Here is a 14,725-nt window from a genome sequence, read left to right on the forward strand (position 1 = left end):
AAACAACAACGATACCAGCACAGCTTAACGAACGCCTTTGCTTACGTTTTGGTGTTGGTACTGACCCATCACCAGTACTTGACACTATTCTGTCTCACTTTCTTCATTAATGGAAGGCAAGAACGTGAAGAAATAGCAAATGGAGCCGGAGCTGTGCCATCCACATCCATGCTATATATCCCCAGAGCCCCCCCGGACACTTTTGAAGATGCGTTGGTACAAACCCTGCTTCGCGTAACTAATTGCCCCCCTTCTGATAGATTTCGCTATTGTGGAACTTTCTACCGTCAATAGACATAATGTTCCCATCTTTCACCACACTAACGAGGTGGCTCGTTTGCCCCTCGCTCCAAAAGTGTGGGTTTGGCGTGTCGTCGTGTTTACAAGCAGTTTCTGCGCAGAACACAAATGAATGTTCCTTTTGATCGCGATATCCCGATAGGCGTATGCATGACCCAATTTTCGGGTTAGAAAAGGAGTAACACGGGGATAATAGTCGGGTTTTTAAAAAACGGAATATGAGCATATTCTGGCTTTTTGAAAGGGTTATTGGTGTTTCCATGGCCGTGCGCAACCAGGTTATTGCTAAGAAACGGTTATTTGACTGCATGTAAACATACCTTTACATCCTTTACAACCACTTTCTTTGCATTTCAACAAGTACATCATTCCTGCCATGGAAAACAAAGCAAAGTTTGGGCTTACTCTGCAATGGGGATGATTAACATGAAGCAGTTGGTGGCAAAAGTACTCAGGGGTTCTGTAAGGAACACAAAGAAGTCGATAACTCAGTCAGTACCTCAGTGAGCATGAATATTTATGAGTAGCATCTGAAGAGAAAACACCTGTTTAATTTGAAATCTCAGATATTGTTTCTCTCGTGAAAAGCTTGGCCAGATTTTTTTCGACATGAGAAAATGACGCATCCGCAAAATCGCAAATACTTTGAAAAAAATAACAGGAAACAGTAAAGGTCAGGGGTCATTTGTCTCGCCAAACATCAACCAAATAATGAAAACCAGTAAATCTAACTAGAGAAGCGCTCATTCGAGCAGTGCTTCCTCCGCTCTGCAGGGGGCAGCAGTGAGGTGTACGTGTTACAATGAAGCAGCAATAGAAGAAGGCAGCTCGCATTTGTCTGTAAATAAATATGGCGATATCATCTCAATTTTGGGCTGAAAAGGCTAAAAAGGCTAAATAATACTATACTTAAGTGTATACATATACATATGTATGTCTATGCGTGTACAGTAATCCCTCTTTTATTGCGAATAATTGCTTCCAGACCCAATTGTGCTAAGTGAATTTCCATGTCATGGGATTCCTTACTTATAAATGGTATATTTTGGTAGTTAGAGCATAGGAAACCTGTTTACGGCCTTCTAAATATACTTTTTAACATTCGAGCCCTGTAGACATGAACACCCCCCAGACACTTTTACACTCGTATTACCCAATATATGAGATATAATAACAGACAATAAGACAAATAAACATACGGTTCAACACATCATACGTAGTTCTCTTCTTCTACGTACTTATTTCCTGAAAGCTAGCTCTAACCCAGCATGCACGTCACTGCCCTTGACATTACCTTAACTTGCACTGCATAGTCAGCCATGGATGCAGTCCGGCATGACACACGGAAAAAACATTCTCCTCCCATTCTGTGTGGAAGTGGTACATTTTTTGTTTCTTCGTCCTTCTTCTCCACTCAGTTTGAACCCCTTTCATAAATACTTTGGAGGAGAACTAGTTAGCACGGTAGCTTGCTATATGCTTAAAGCGGCAGCTGTCTCCTGTGTCTCTACAGAGATCCCGTAGCCTGCACTTAAGAGTTGCGCAATGTGGTGTAAAAGGTAGCAGCAGTAGTTGGAGTATACATATATCGTGGTATTTCATGTCTACAGGGCTCTAATACAGTAATGGTAAAAAAAAAAAAAAGTTTTTAGTAGGTCATAAACAGGTTTTATTTGTTCTAACTATGAAAATATTCAATTTATTAATATTGAATCCTACTTTGTGGAAATTCACTTATCGCAGTCAGGTCTGGAACTAATTAAGTGTGATAAAAGAGGTACAGCTGCATATAACTTCTACATTAACATCATTTGGTATTTATTTATTTTTTAACAATACCATTCTGCCCCGTGGACAAATGCAATTGCAGACCTCTGGTATAGATCATGTGACACTGACTGAAGCGCTGTCATACAGGAAGTGGCAGACCAAAAGGTTTTAAAGGCTCCCAGAAGATACAAAACACATCACAAAAAAGGCAAATTACACTAGTTAGTACACCTTATTAGTTCCTGTAAAGAGGGGATTTTCAGTCTGTATTCATTTCTCACTGCTGCTGCTCAGAGGAGTCCCTGTCGGTATTGAGCTGATGTGACTTACTGCCCTCTACTGTTCAAGACAAGAAGTGTTTCTCCTATATTTGCGCATCTGCAGTACAGTATGTGATTTATCTTGGTTAGTTCAGTCCCTGGTGGCCATCGTCCATTCTTGTCATCCTTCTTTGCACATGACTGCTTTCATGATGAGGTTTAGGCTCATTTTAGATTTGCTGCGGCTCAATATTGGTGACTCTTCACTCGCGCACACACACATTTACACACTTACTCCATCACGTTTCCGTGCCTTGTGCTGCTACTGTTGGACATATCACACCTAGAGACAAACCTCTGCTAAGCTTGGCATGTTTTTCCATGGACACTGACTGACACACACCTGTTGTTTGTGAGCTGTGCCTTCTGAGTTGTACTTTCTCTCACACGCAAACATTATCACACATTCTGCCTTCCTCTCCAGCTGCTTTCAACCCAGCTACTGTCTTCTTCTGGTCTAAAGGTGGCTCTGGAGAAAGAAGAAGACATAGGCAGGTGATGTGTGTGAATCATTTAGACATGTCGTGTGTTAAAGACTGATACCTGGTTGTGTTTTTTCTTAGTAGTAGCCATTTACTGTACATACAGTAGATATCAAAACTCAACAATACCCTACTGTGTTTTTATGTGAAATATGAGTGCAAGATTTTTTTTGTAAAAATGTTTTATTAAAGTTACGTGCTCATTTTAGGTCCCCTTTCATGCAATGTATATGCCCACCACTTCATAGGTGCGAAAGGTGAACCGCGATAGAGCAAGGGAACACTATTTTCACTTATTTCTGGAGGTACAACTTCCAAATATCTGATTTAATTTGCTAGTACATTGTGTTCACAAGCATAATTGGTTATATTTCCTTTCTGCTAACATGACTGAAGTGTCTCCTGCAACTGGCAGACAAAATGGAGAAAGAAAGAGCCCATATAACGTAATTCAAGTGGAACAATTGCACATGTGGTATAGCGGTTGTTGTGGATGAGATATTCATATTCTCAGTCCTAAAAATGGAGAGGGGTTGGCTGCATCCTTCATAGTTGCTGAAACTAACAGCACCTGTAAGTCATCAGCAGTTTGTTGATTCTAGCCGCTATAATAACAAATACTGAGGTGGCACATAAGGCAGATGCATCAAAACAAAGTAGAGTTGAACTGGTGGATAGCTCTATCCTGTTGCTGTGAGGATCCGTCATCGTTTAGCAGAACACTTTGTATCTTACTTTCTGTAAAAATAAAAGCTTCATGACAAATATGGATTTTGGAGTTGTGTAGTCCAATTATTAAATTATGATTAATTAAATTAAGTCAACTTAAGGTCAAAGTACTGTTCTCATTTAAATTTAATTACGTCAATGACGACGGAAAGACAAAAAGAACAGGTTTGCCTTTACAGTTTCACTCCAAAGGTAACATTAAATAGTGGTAGGCCTACCTTAATACAAAGCTTAGGCTCCAACCGCAGATTTGTTAGTCCGAAGCCCAATTTGAAGAAGATGGCGAAGTCCTCCTCACTTGGGTTTTAATTAGCCACTTAGCTAAGCAGCACTAACAGGTGATCATTAAATTCCAAAACACTCTTAAATTCTGGTCACAAATGTACTTCGGTAATATTGTTTTATTTAAATAAAATGTAAAGCTCTTCATTTTTTTTGTCTGTTTATTGACACTGTCTCTATAAATTTTATTTTTGTACTTCCCGTGGTAAAACCGAAAACCCGAAATACATATTTGATCTCTTTTTTCCCATTTTACTCAACAAAACGGATGTACATAAAAACAGATGTAACACTAGATAGATACTAACCATTGATAACAAAATCAAATTACTGTTCTCATTCAAATTGAATTACATCGCCTCAAAGAACGGAAACCCAAAAGAACAAGTATAAAAATTAAAAAAAAAGTGAACTTAGTGGTACCTTAATGGGAAGCTAACTTTAGAAAGCTAAAAGGAAGTTCACTTTTAATTAGCCAGGTAGTTAAGTAGCATAGAAAATATTGCCACAAATGTATGTAGTAACAATGGGCCTCATTCACGAAACGTTCTTACGCACAAATCTGTTCTTAAAGCTTTCTTACGAAGATTTTTGGCATTCATGAAACGTGTTCTTAACTCACAGTAGATCTAAGAACAAATTCTACGAACACTCAGGAGGACTCTTACGCACAAGCAAAGCTTGCACTTTCAATGCGCAATCGCCCTCATGACGGATTTTGCAACCTGATCCCAAAAAATGTAGTGCAAATAAAATATCCCAACAATTATTTATCATCAAAACAACTAAAATATACTCCATGGATAAATATATATTCAAATCCCAATTCATCAAAAAAAAGTAGCTGTCTGGACGTGCGCTGCGCAGAGAGAGAATGTAAAGGGACCATTAGATTTATTTGCTGAAAGCCACCAATATTTGATGTCCCGCTTCAGGCTTCCCTCTCTGTTCTTGCAGGTGTGCAGGATCATCAGAATAACATCGCAATGAAACGTGGTGTGCCTATTGCACACGTAGCACCCCCAGATAACGACATGCGCCCCCAGCCACGTCTTGAGCCAGAGCACGGGGCTGCTGTATTAATTAGGCAGCGTCTAATCAAATGTAACCACAGAAAAAATACATTGTCACACACAAACTATGTATTTTGACTTTATTTTTCCATCATGATTGTGTAAATATTTTCTAGAGTTTCCGAAATGGTTTGGTTTTTGATTGATGGCCCACCTCCCGCTTCCTCCAGATCCCTCCGGTGCAGTCCAATCTTTTTTTTTTGTCTATTTTAAGTCAAAACACTTCTTTTTAACCTCTGCGGTGGTGCGTTTCTCCGTGGAAACGGCATTTATGTTTCCTGCAATGGTGCTCCATGCCGACTCTTTTTGGATGGCCTGATGACCGGTGGATACACGTGAAAATAAGGTGGTCTTGTGTTCGGTCACTCCTTGTAAAAGCACCTCTATTTCTGTACAATTGAAGTTTTTCTTTCGTTTGTTGTCCAGCTGCTCCTCAGTCTTTCCCTTGCACGTTGCCATCTCCGCCTCCAGCTGCCCGTTGCGCACGGCACATTTTTTACCTTGTATGGGAAATAATAGGCGGTGACCTATGCAAATTAGGCCTCACATGCACGGGCATCGCAGTTGGCATTCATCAACCTAAGAACACCGGTGCGAACGATTATCCTTACTTAAGAACGTGTCGTGAATGCGGCGCAGTTTCCAACCCGTGCCTTCTTAAGTACACTTCTTAAGAAGACTTTTAAGAAGATTTTCGTGAATGAGGCCCAATGCTTGTAAAAGTTTCAATATTTTTTTCAGTTTAGTGACAGTATATCGGTAGAACTTCCACTTGTCACTAGTGACCAAATCCCATGTTAAAACGGTCACTTCCTTTTACATTGCCTTTCAAAATAAAACACGGAACTCCTTACTCACCATTGCCATTTCAAAATTGATTTTAACCATTTTAAGCCTGTTATAAACAGAAGAATTGTGGACACTTCACATTAGACGTCTGAAATATGTATACTGTATATTGGACCAGTGGTGTCGAACTCGTGCCATGGAGGGCCAAGACGCTGCAGGATCTCTCTCCAACCAGCTTCTCCATCAGGTGATTTTAATTGATGAGCTCCTTCCCTCAAATTGAAGGTGGTGTTCATCATTAAAATCACCTGCTTTAGTGACCGGCTGTAAAGAAAACCCGCAGCTTCTCGGCCCTCCATGGCACGAGTTTGACACGTGTATTATGCACTTTAATTTTAGTTGACAAACTATTATGTAATTTTAATGTACATAAAAATACAAAACAACTATTGCTAATTCAACCTAATTGACTAAAACAACTATTGCTAATTCAACCTAATTGACTACATTACACGTACTGTTTTTTCTTATTACTGCGTCTTGATAATTAGCGTTTATAACGTATTACTTTGTGGGTAAAGTATCATATTCGTATGCATGTAAAAAAAGACACAAGTCACAGCCCTTAACAGTTTGGTGCCATGGTCAGTGGTCAGGAATAGACTTGTCCTTGTCTTCAACTAAAACTGATGGCACCACACGAGGGGAAAAAAATCTATTGAAGAAAATTTGACTCTAAAGTGGAAAACAGCCTTCTAGCATAGGGACTGTGGTATGTTTGTAAAAGGTCAACGTTTATAAAAATGCCACAATCAGCAGCCAAAGGATCTGTTTGGGTTTGACTCGCCCTTTTGCAATGTACCTTATTAAAACAAATCACCCAAGCATGAGCAGAGCCTCCAAATGTATCTTCATTAACAATGTCACCCCACCGATATTTTACTCATTCATCATTTCAGGTGCAACGAATCAAATGTGGCGTGATTTCATACTTGGTTCAGCATCATAATAAAATTCATTTCCAAAGAAACGTGCAGACACATGGCAACGTAGATCAGTTTATTCCAATCCCTAAATGTGTCATGTTTCTTATATGGAAAAGCAATGATAGAAGACAATTACATTATTGCGCATTGAGGTGATACAGAAATGAAGTTACATGCACAGAAGGCTTAACATGAGCATTTACACAGTAGTGATGAATGTTGTATTTTACACTATGGCAATGATACAGCTACAGTTCATACAAACAGCATGGATGGACGGTGCCACTGCTATGGGTTTAGAATACAATAAAGTCGGCTTCTGATTTTTTTCTCCTAAAAATGAGGCTGCGCTAAAGCGGAATGAGTCAGTTAAGTAGGGAAGGGAAGCAGCCCTGAACACATCAGGATGCCAAAGTGAACTAAAGACAGCTAAATGCTCAAATCAGGAAATTGAAGTGCAAATGTGTCAAAACTCCATGATTCCCATCTTTGAACACAAGCATGCAAATGCAACCACAGACCATCTGCACTGCCTGTGACTTTCTGTCAGTGTACTGCAGGAGATGTTGAAACCCACCTTATTTCACGTGTAAGTGTAATTTCCACAGAGATACATTTGACTGAAGTGAATTAACCGACCCACTCCCGATAGTTGGTCAACTGTCAGCAAGGTGGGAGCGAGAAGCACAAATGTTACATTTCCCAGATTCCACCCAACACTTAGCTGACTTCTCTTGCTCTCAGTTCTCTCCAAGTTTGAGAGAGGCAAACTGCTGGGCCATCTGTAGCGCCTCCTGCAGGCACTGCATGTTCCTACCGGTCGCCTGGGCAGACATGTCCTTGCCGCCTCCTTTGCCGTCCATCAGGGGGCACAACTCTTGTACCCACTCGCTGGCTTTCAGTCCGCGATTGGCCTTTTCCTGTGGGGAGGAAAAAGGTCCCGTGAGCACCAGCATTGTTGTCTATTGCAAAACATAACCAAAATACAGTAGAGTAGAGGTGGCTTTCTCAGCCAACCCAAGTAATTGAGACGCCGATAAAAATGTTTTTTTTTACACTCTAATCAAGCCTGAGCTATGTCTAGACAAAACATCTTCGGGAAATGCTGTCTATTTGCAATAAATGTAAGAAATACAAATAAATAACTCAATACACTTGATGGTGCCGACCCATCACCTGCAAACATAAGGGATCGGTGCATTGTGCAGTGTGTTGGGTGGTGGTCGAGGGCGGGCGCCTGGGCGACCTGGTCTTCAGCGGCCAAGTCTGGTTCTCGGGGAAATGAAACATCACCTCTCTGGTGGGGAGCTTGAACTCACGCGAGAGGATGAGGACATTCCGACTAGACATAGTCGGACTCACCTCAACACACAGTTCGGGTTCTGGAACCAAACTCCTCGAGAGGTGCCAGACCTCGTTCTGCTGTGGAATTGCCGCAGATACTTGGAAAAATTAGGGAGAACATTGCTGCACACTAACATACATTGGGTGTTCCACGTGTTACTGTATTTTCCGCACTATAAAGGCACACTTAAAAGCCGTTAATTTTCTCAAATCTCGACGGTGCGCCTTATGTGTGCACCGAGTTCCAAAAATCTGTAAAAATGTTGTGCAACTTGGGTAAGCGCTCTGCTTGATTGTCGGACCATTTCCCACTGACAAAAGGGACGTTAATACGTACAGTACATACGCTGGCAGCGATAATCGAATCAGAGAACATTACGTAATACTTGTACGTATGTGGATGCCTGGGCTAAGGTATCTGCTCTTTTGCGAAAGCCGGCATCGTTGCTGAACAGCCACCTGACAACAAGACTGACTCCGACGATGATGAGAGGGAACCCGGCATGTTTGATTGCCCAGCTGTTCACCTCAGATACAGAAGATGAGGACTTTGATGGATTTGTGGGAGAAGATTGATTAGAAAAATACGGTGAGTGTATTGTTCAACTAGTTGCTTTCATTGCCTTTTTTTTGTAGGCCGTATGTTTTAGCATGCGCCTTATAATCCGGTGCGCCTTATGTATGGGTCAAGTACAGAAATAGACCCTGTAATTGAGACTGCGCCTTATAATCCGGTGCGCCTTATGGTGCAAAGAATATGGTAATTGTTATTTTTGGTTGCACCGTGAGTGAGTTAGCGATTTGGGTAGTAGTCCTGGTTGGTTTGTGATGTGTGAGTAAATGTAGGCTAAATGAGATGGTTTTCTATCAATAAATGGCCTAATCATGGAGATTGTAGGAGACAGGTTATAAACTTGTGTATTTAGTCTGCAATGGGTGTAGGGGGCGTGGTCACGTTGGCACAGGTGGGGGTGTACTCCTGCGTACATACGCCATAAATGGCGCGCACTGGCTTGTGCGAGAAAGGAGACAGGAAAGGCTGGGAAGCCGTAATTTTTGTTGACCGTTTGAAAGTATCTGTTGGCTCTCCCGGTTTGGTCTCATTATCCAAGCGTCTAGTAAACCTTCACCACACCAAGGTATTCGGTTCGGCATCCGTGTACAAGAGTGTCATCAAGACGGAGGACCCATTCCGACCCTCAGCGGCAAAAGGTAAAAGGATGCCGCAATCGAGATAATAAGCGCAAAATGGTGGTTTTCCCACAACCAACCAATCAAAAATTGATCAAAAAGCCACTGTACACAATAAAGGGGCCCATGCGTGGACAAGCCTGAGGGTGGGCTGTGGAGATAATGCCGATGAGAGTTCATTCACCTGAGGGACTTCACACAGGCAGACGACTTTGCCAGCATCAGGGTCCACAGCGAAGAGCATAGCAGCAGTCTGAGGGGAATTTGACTTCAGCAGCTTCAGGCACTCATTCAGAGCCTGGGAAAGGAGGCGGGGTTAGAGGGTGGAGAATACCAAGTCTTCTAATCAGCATGGCTGATTGCTCAAGGTCAAAACTAATGAGCTACGGAGCGGCTTTAATCCCATGGCAAAAATAATCACATGCACAGGAGAGGAAGTGAATTTTAAAACAGTTGCACTTTCTTTTTTACCCAGCGTGACAGATTTCTCCTTCATGAATATGCGGGATACTTTCACTTCTCTTGGCTTTGTAACATTTCAGTCTCAAGAGTAAACTCACTTTGGCTGAGGCGCCGGTCTCCATCTCCATCACCAGCAGTGCCTGATTAGGGCTGCTCTCAATCACCTCCTTAGTCTTCTCCAGGACTCTCTTCTGGATGTCTGCCTTGTAGGCACGGTCCAAGTCATCCATGGTTTTCTTCAGGCCCTTCAGGGTCTCCCTCATCTCATCTTTCCGCCACTGGGAGATCACTGCTGTGCCGATCGACTGCACACAAGACAAGTTACTGTTCACAGAGATATTAACGCTACTTGGGAGGCGTCATGCACCATATGTGATGTAAGTATGACAAGCATTATATGATACTAGATGGTTGTACAAAGCAAATAATTGCTAAATTTAGTAGACAACAGAAAGTATTCCTGAAAGATCATTGTAAAGACTATTCAAATGATGGTAACAAGAGAAGACCACAGAGACCACTGGTGTGTAACAAAAACTTACAAATGTGTTTAGTCTTGAGTAGTAATTTGATGCTATTCCTCTTTGATTCAAAAAGGTTCATCAACCTACCCTGTGCTCCCGTAAATAGTTGAAGTGTGAAATAAAACTAAAAAGTAATAAACTAAAACTAACTGAACTCTGCCTCTTCAAGCGCTGCGATAAGCAGTGGTCTCTCTGGTCGTCGTCTACTAAATTTACCAATTATTTAGATTGTACAACCACCTCGTATCATAGAATGCGTGTCATAGTTATGTCATATGTCTCTCAAACAAGTCCATTTTGCATCACGTTTGTATCAAAGCTTTGAAAGACATTCACTTTTAGCATCATAGTTGTCATAAGAATTTTCGCTCTGATGAACACACGTTCAGTTGTGCACGGTCACATCTTGCTTATTTTTAACAACATATTTTCAAATAAGACAAATTCTACAGAACAACCACAGCAACTAACAAAATGAACACTTAAAAATGTTTTTTTTTGTTTGTTTTTTTTAAGATTTTTGGCCACCGGATAAAAACTGACAGTTATTCAATGCCCCCCCCCCCAAAAAAAAGCCCTTCCGATATCATAACTGAGGAAATTAGAAGAAACATAATGCAAACGTGAAAAGGCACACCTCTGTCATGTCGGCAATCTCTTTCTGCATGTCCTTGTTCGGTGCCGTCTGCTGCTTGACTTTGTCTGCCAGGGCAGTCAGACCTTGGTGCAGTGCGTCTGCTTTCCTCTGGGCCTGGTGAACACAACACAACACAACACAGCATTAGCATTAATGAAACTTTCCTGATTATGTGGCTCATTTCATGTCCTGTTTATTCTACTGCGTAAGGTAGGAAGGGGGCTGTCATTAATAACCCGTGGGAGGAGCAATCCCATTCATTGCATGACAAGCTTCACGCCGGCGTGTGCTCTTAAATTAACAACTGCTATTTCCCATGGGATACTTTACCTGACCATACAAACTTCTGCCAGCTAGTCAGGTGTACGCTGCCTAACAATCTCTGGTCAAGAGCAGAAACTGTAATAAAATTGCCATTTAAGTCATCAGAGGCTGAAGAGAAGGCAAAATGTTGAACTTCAGCACATCCAAAATAGGCATCATTAAGCTACAATAGCTGTGTGCTTTCCTGAACTATTTTAGAAATACAAATGTGGTCTTCTAGAGTGAGAGCATTGTTATTCCTTTAGTCAGGTTGTCAAGCAAAAACAAAGACCATATGACCATAAACTGAATATTTAGCGTGCGTGTGTGCGCGTCTCCCAACCTTCTGGGCCTCGCTTCCTGTCACAGCAACAATGCGTCGGATGCCCTTGGCGATGGCCTCCTCTGAGACGATGACAAACGGCGCAGCATGACCAGAGTTCTGCAGATGGCTAGAGATAGCAACATGCAACAGGACAGATGTTAGCGCACTGCAGGAGGCTGGTGAGGAAGACCAAGAAACAACAGAAGCTGTGCGTTAAAGGTGAAGACAAAATGGCCTTTTTTCTACACTGAAGGCACATAAAGCATGATTACAATGTTGCCTCCCTTCACAAAGTCGTCAGAAATACTCACGTTCCACCGCAAAACTCAATGGAGGTGAGAGACCCGGCAGCACTGTTGGGGTCGTCCAGTAGGTCCTGAACGGGGATGCCAATGGACACAACCCTCACAGGGTCGGGGTACGTCTCATCAAACACAGCACGCAGACCCTGAACGGCCTTGGCTTGTGCTAGGGGGGCTTCCATGGCGTAAACTGGCTAAAGAAAAAAAGGTTCAGAAGAGAAGATGAGACAGCCCTATTAAGTTAAACAGAAGTTAACAGAATTGAATAAAGTGGGCACATGCGGGGACTGGCTGATCTATGTCAACATAAGCGGTGGTCACATTTTAAAAAAAATTGCTTTATTTGTGACTTTGGCCAGAGAAGGAGGAGAATAGACAATAATGAAACATTTTTGAAGGTTTGTTGACAGTTTTCCTCCATTCTTGCATATTTTTATTTTCATTCTTGTGTTTTCATGGGATATTTTAGCAACCGACTTAACAGGTTCCGCAGTGTCAGTTTTTCTATGTTCATATATGACATCTTGGAAATAGCTTTTTAAATTATATTATCAGGGATGCTGAATAATTCAAAAAAATTGGGTTTTTGAGCCATTAGTAGCCCCACTGACCTTGGCATCTCTTATCATCGCACAGGCAATCTCCTCAGTCCGCCGGACCTCGCCTGTGCTCAGAGCACCTTTGGCAGTGAAGTCAAAGCGCAGGCGGTCGGATGCCACCAAGGACCCTCTCTGGTCTGCCTCTCCCAAAACTCCCCTTAGGGCGAAGTTGAGGATATGTGTGGCCGTGTGGTTGCTCATGATTGGTCTGCGACGAGCCTGGACATGTCAGATGAGACAATTAGACGATCACACGCATCAGAATCAAGGGCATCCGGGGTTTTCCCAGTTGCTCTAATTGAGCTTACCTCATCTACATGTAAGGTGACACGGTCTCCGACCTTCAACGTTCCATAAACCGTCCCCACGTGCAGAACATAGCCCCCTCTAACTTGTGTGTTCTTCACTGAGAACTCCATTTTCTGCAAAGAAAAAAAAAGATAGCAGGGTGACACATTTGTAGCTGAAAAATAAAAAGTAATCCTTTCTTCAGAAATAATGCAGTCACCAGTGCAAGGCAATAATGCCAGCTTTTGTATAAAATCCACCTTACCAGAACCAATCAAACACATTAGACACAATCAGAATAATTGGCATACTAAGTAAACAAATAGTGTAGCACATCAAGAGTGTCTAGTGCACTGACATCCTCTGTGCTGTCATCCTCTCGAAGCATGTAGCCCTCATCAAATGTCTGTCCGCCCTGCTCGGCGTAGAAGGACGTCTGATCCAGAAGGACGCCACATTCCTGACCCGTAGTCACTTCATCACAGAAGGACCGGTCGCGGCGTAGGGCCAGCACTGTGGCAGAGGCATGCTGGAACTCTAATAACGCAGACAAACAACGGTTACAACACAACTTTGCCCGAACAACTTGAGGTTTGTTGTCGTATTTAGGTTGTTTGTACCGTAGGTGCCCTTTTCATCAGAGCTGTATTTGTATTTGGGAGAATCATCTGTGGCGGGGACACACTTATTTCTCAGCTCCTCAATGGCATAGATGTCCAACATGATGTGGTCCACGTCTCCTGCACCCTTACCCTGAGACTTCAACTAAACACACACACACACACACACACACACATTTAGTGTGTGTAAACTCCATGATAGCTTACAATCAAACTATTACACTCAATTAAAATCTAGAAAAGTTTCAATTAAAAAGGCATTTGTTTTCCTAACCTAATCTTCAATGCATTAAGAGAACATCATTGTCATTACGAGTCTTAACTCGTCCTCCCATGTGTACAAGTAGTTTAATGTTTGTAAATTAGATGCATGAACAGCAAGCCCACATGCATTTTAATTATGAACTTGATCTGTCTGGGATGAGTTGAACTTGCTGTTACTTACTCTTGTTTTACTAATGCTCTCAGAATGTGGTTGATCCCGAAAATGCACGGTTTAGACTCACAGTGAGGGGGCTACACAGACAGATTGCATCAGGGAACTTGCTTGAGGGTAACTCAATAATTTACCTTATTTGCATATTTTCTTCTACCGTGTCAAGTCAACTGAGAGCAAAGAGTTGGCCAAATGTTATTTATTGTCTTACATGCACTTTCTTTTCTGCAGTGTTTCCCACACATTAATTTGTGTCCGCCATAGTCAAAATTGGACCGCCACAGAAGGATTTGGCGTCTTTTTTTATTTTTAGAATTTGCACATTATAATGGTATGGTCTGTGTAGCTGGTCGTTACAACTCCGTAACTCAGTAGGTGGCATCGTAACGCCATTTTTTTTAACACCTCCTGCGGTGACCAGCCCTGCACGAGCTCAATCCAGCATCCAAACATCCCCACTGATTGACAGTGGAGTCTAGCAAAGTACATTAATATCTGGGACTTTAAAGTGTGACTTTAAAAGTGCGGTGCGGTGCCTGGTGAGTGACGCGGGACGTCGGCGAACGAGAGGAAAGTTGGCTGCGTTAGCTCAGGTTAGCTCAGGTTAGCGTACTGCGTGGGTTGTGGCCAACAGCAGCTGTTGGATGAATGTGCTCACTGTGTGGTGTGTTACCACGTGTCTCCTTAACCACATGTCCTCCCACGCATAACAATTATTATGTATTATATTTAAAATCAACATACACTGACATCGAGCACGCTCCCCCACAGCCCCAACTTAACGACACTGATACGTCACAGTCCTGTGGGAAACACGGTTTCTTTTTCCCTTTTCCTCACCTGTGCAGCCTTCTTCTCTTCCTCAAAGGAAACCATGTCCACCAACATGCCTTTCTCCTCTGCAATGAGGGAGGTCAAGTCCAGAGGGAAGCCGTACGTGTCATACAACAGCCATGCTGTGTC

General features: G+C 42.3%; 1 protein-coding gene across 2 annotated transcripts in view; it reads right to left on the minus strand.

Annotated features, from left to right (window-relative positions):
* Positions 1–6,790: 6,790 nt before the first annotated feature.
* aars1 (alanyl-tRNA synthetase 1) overlaps positions 6,791–14,725 on the minus strand; it is an 18,423-nt gene continuing 10,488 nt past the window's right edge. For both annotated transcript variants that reach the window (XM_054775497.1, XM_054775498.1), the window contains exons 10-20: positions 14,603–14,725; positions 13,327–13,471; positions 13,065–13,243; positions 12,727–12,840; positions 12,431–12,637; positions 11,829–12,013; positions 11,536–11,644; positions 10,890–11,003; positions 9,827–10,033; positions 9,451–9,564; positions 6,791–7,651 (exon numbers count right to left, since the gene is read on the minus strand). The exon at positions 14,603–14,725 is cut by the window's right edge and continues 2 nt beyond it. In XM_054775497.1, coding sequence (XP_054631472.1) covers positions 7,472–7,651; positions 9,451–9,564; positions 9,827–10,033; positions 10,890–11,003; positions 11,536–11,644; positions 11,829–12,013; positions 12,431–12,637; positions 12,727–12,840; positions 13,065–13,243; positions 13,327–13,471; positions 14,603–14,725 — 1,677 coding nt within the window. In that variant the 3' untranslated portion in view covers positions 6,791–7,471. The remainder of the gene's footprint in view (positions 7,652–9,450; positions 9,565–9,826; positions 10,034–10,889; positions 11,004–11,535; positions 11,645–11,828; positions 12,014–12,430; positions 12,638–12,726; positions 12,841–13,064; positions 13,244–13,326; positions 13,472–14,602) is intronic.

This window comes from Dunckerocampus dactyliophorus, chromosome 5 (assembly GCF_027744805.1).
Source record: "Dunckerocampus dactyliophorus isolate RoL2022-P2 chromosome 5, RoL_Ddac_1.1, whole genome shotgun sequence".
NCBI classification, from domain to species: domain Eukaryota; kingdom Metazoa; phylum Chordata; class Actinopteri; order Syngnathiformes; family Syngnathidae; genus Dunckerocampus; species Dunckerocampus dactyliophorus.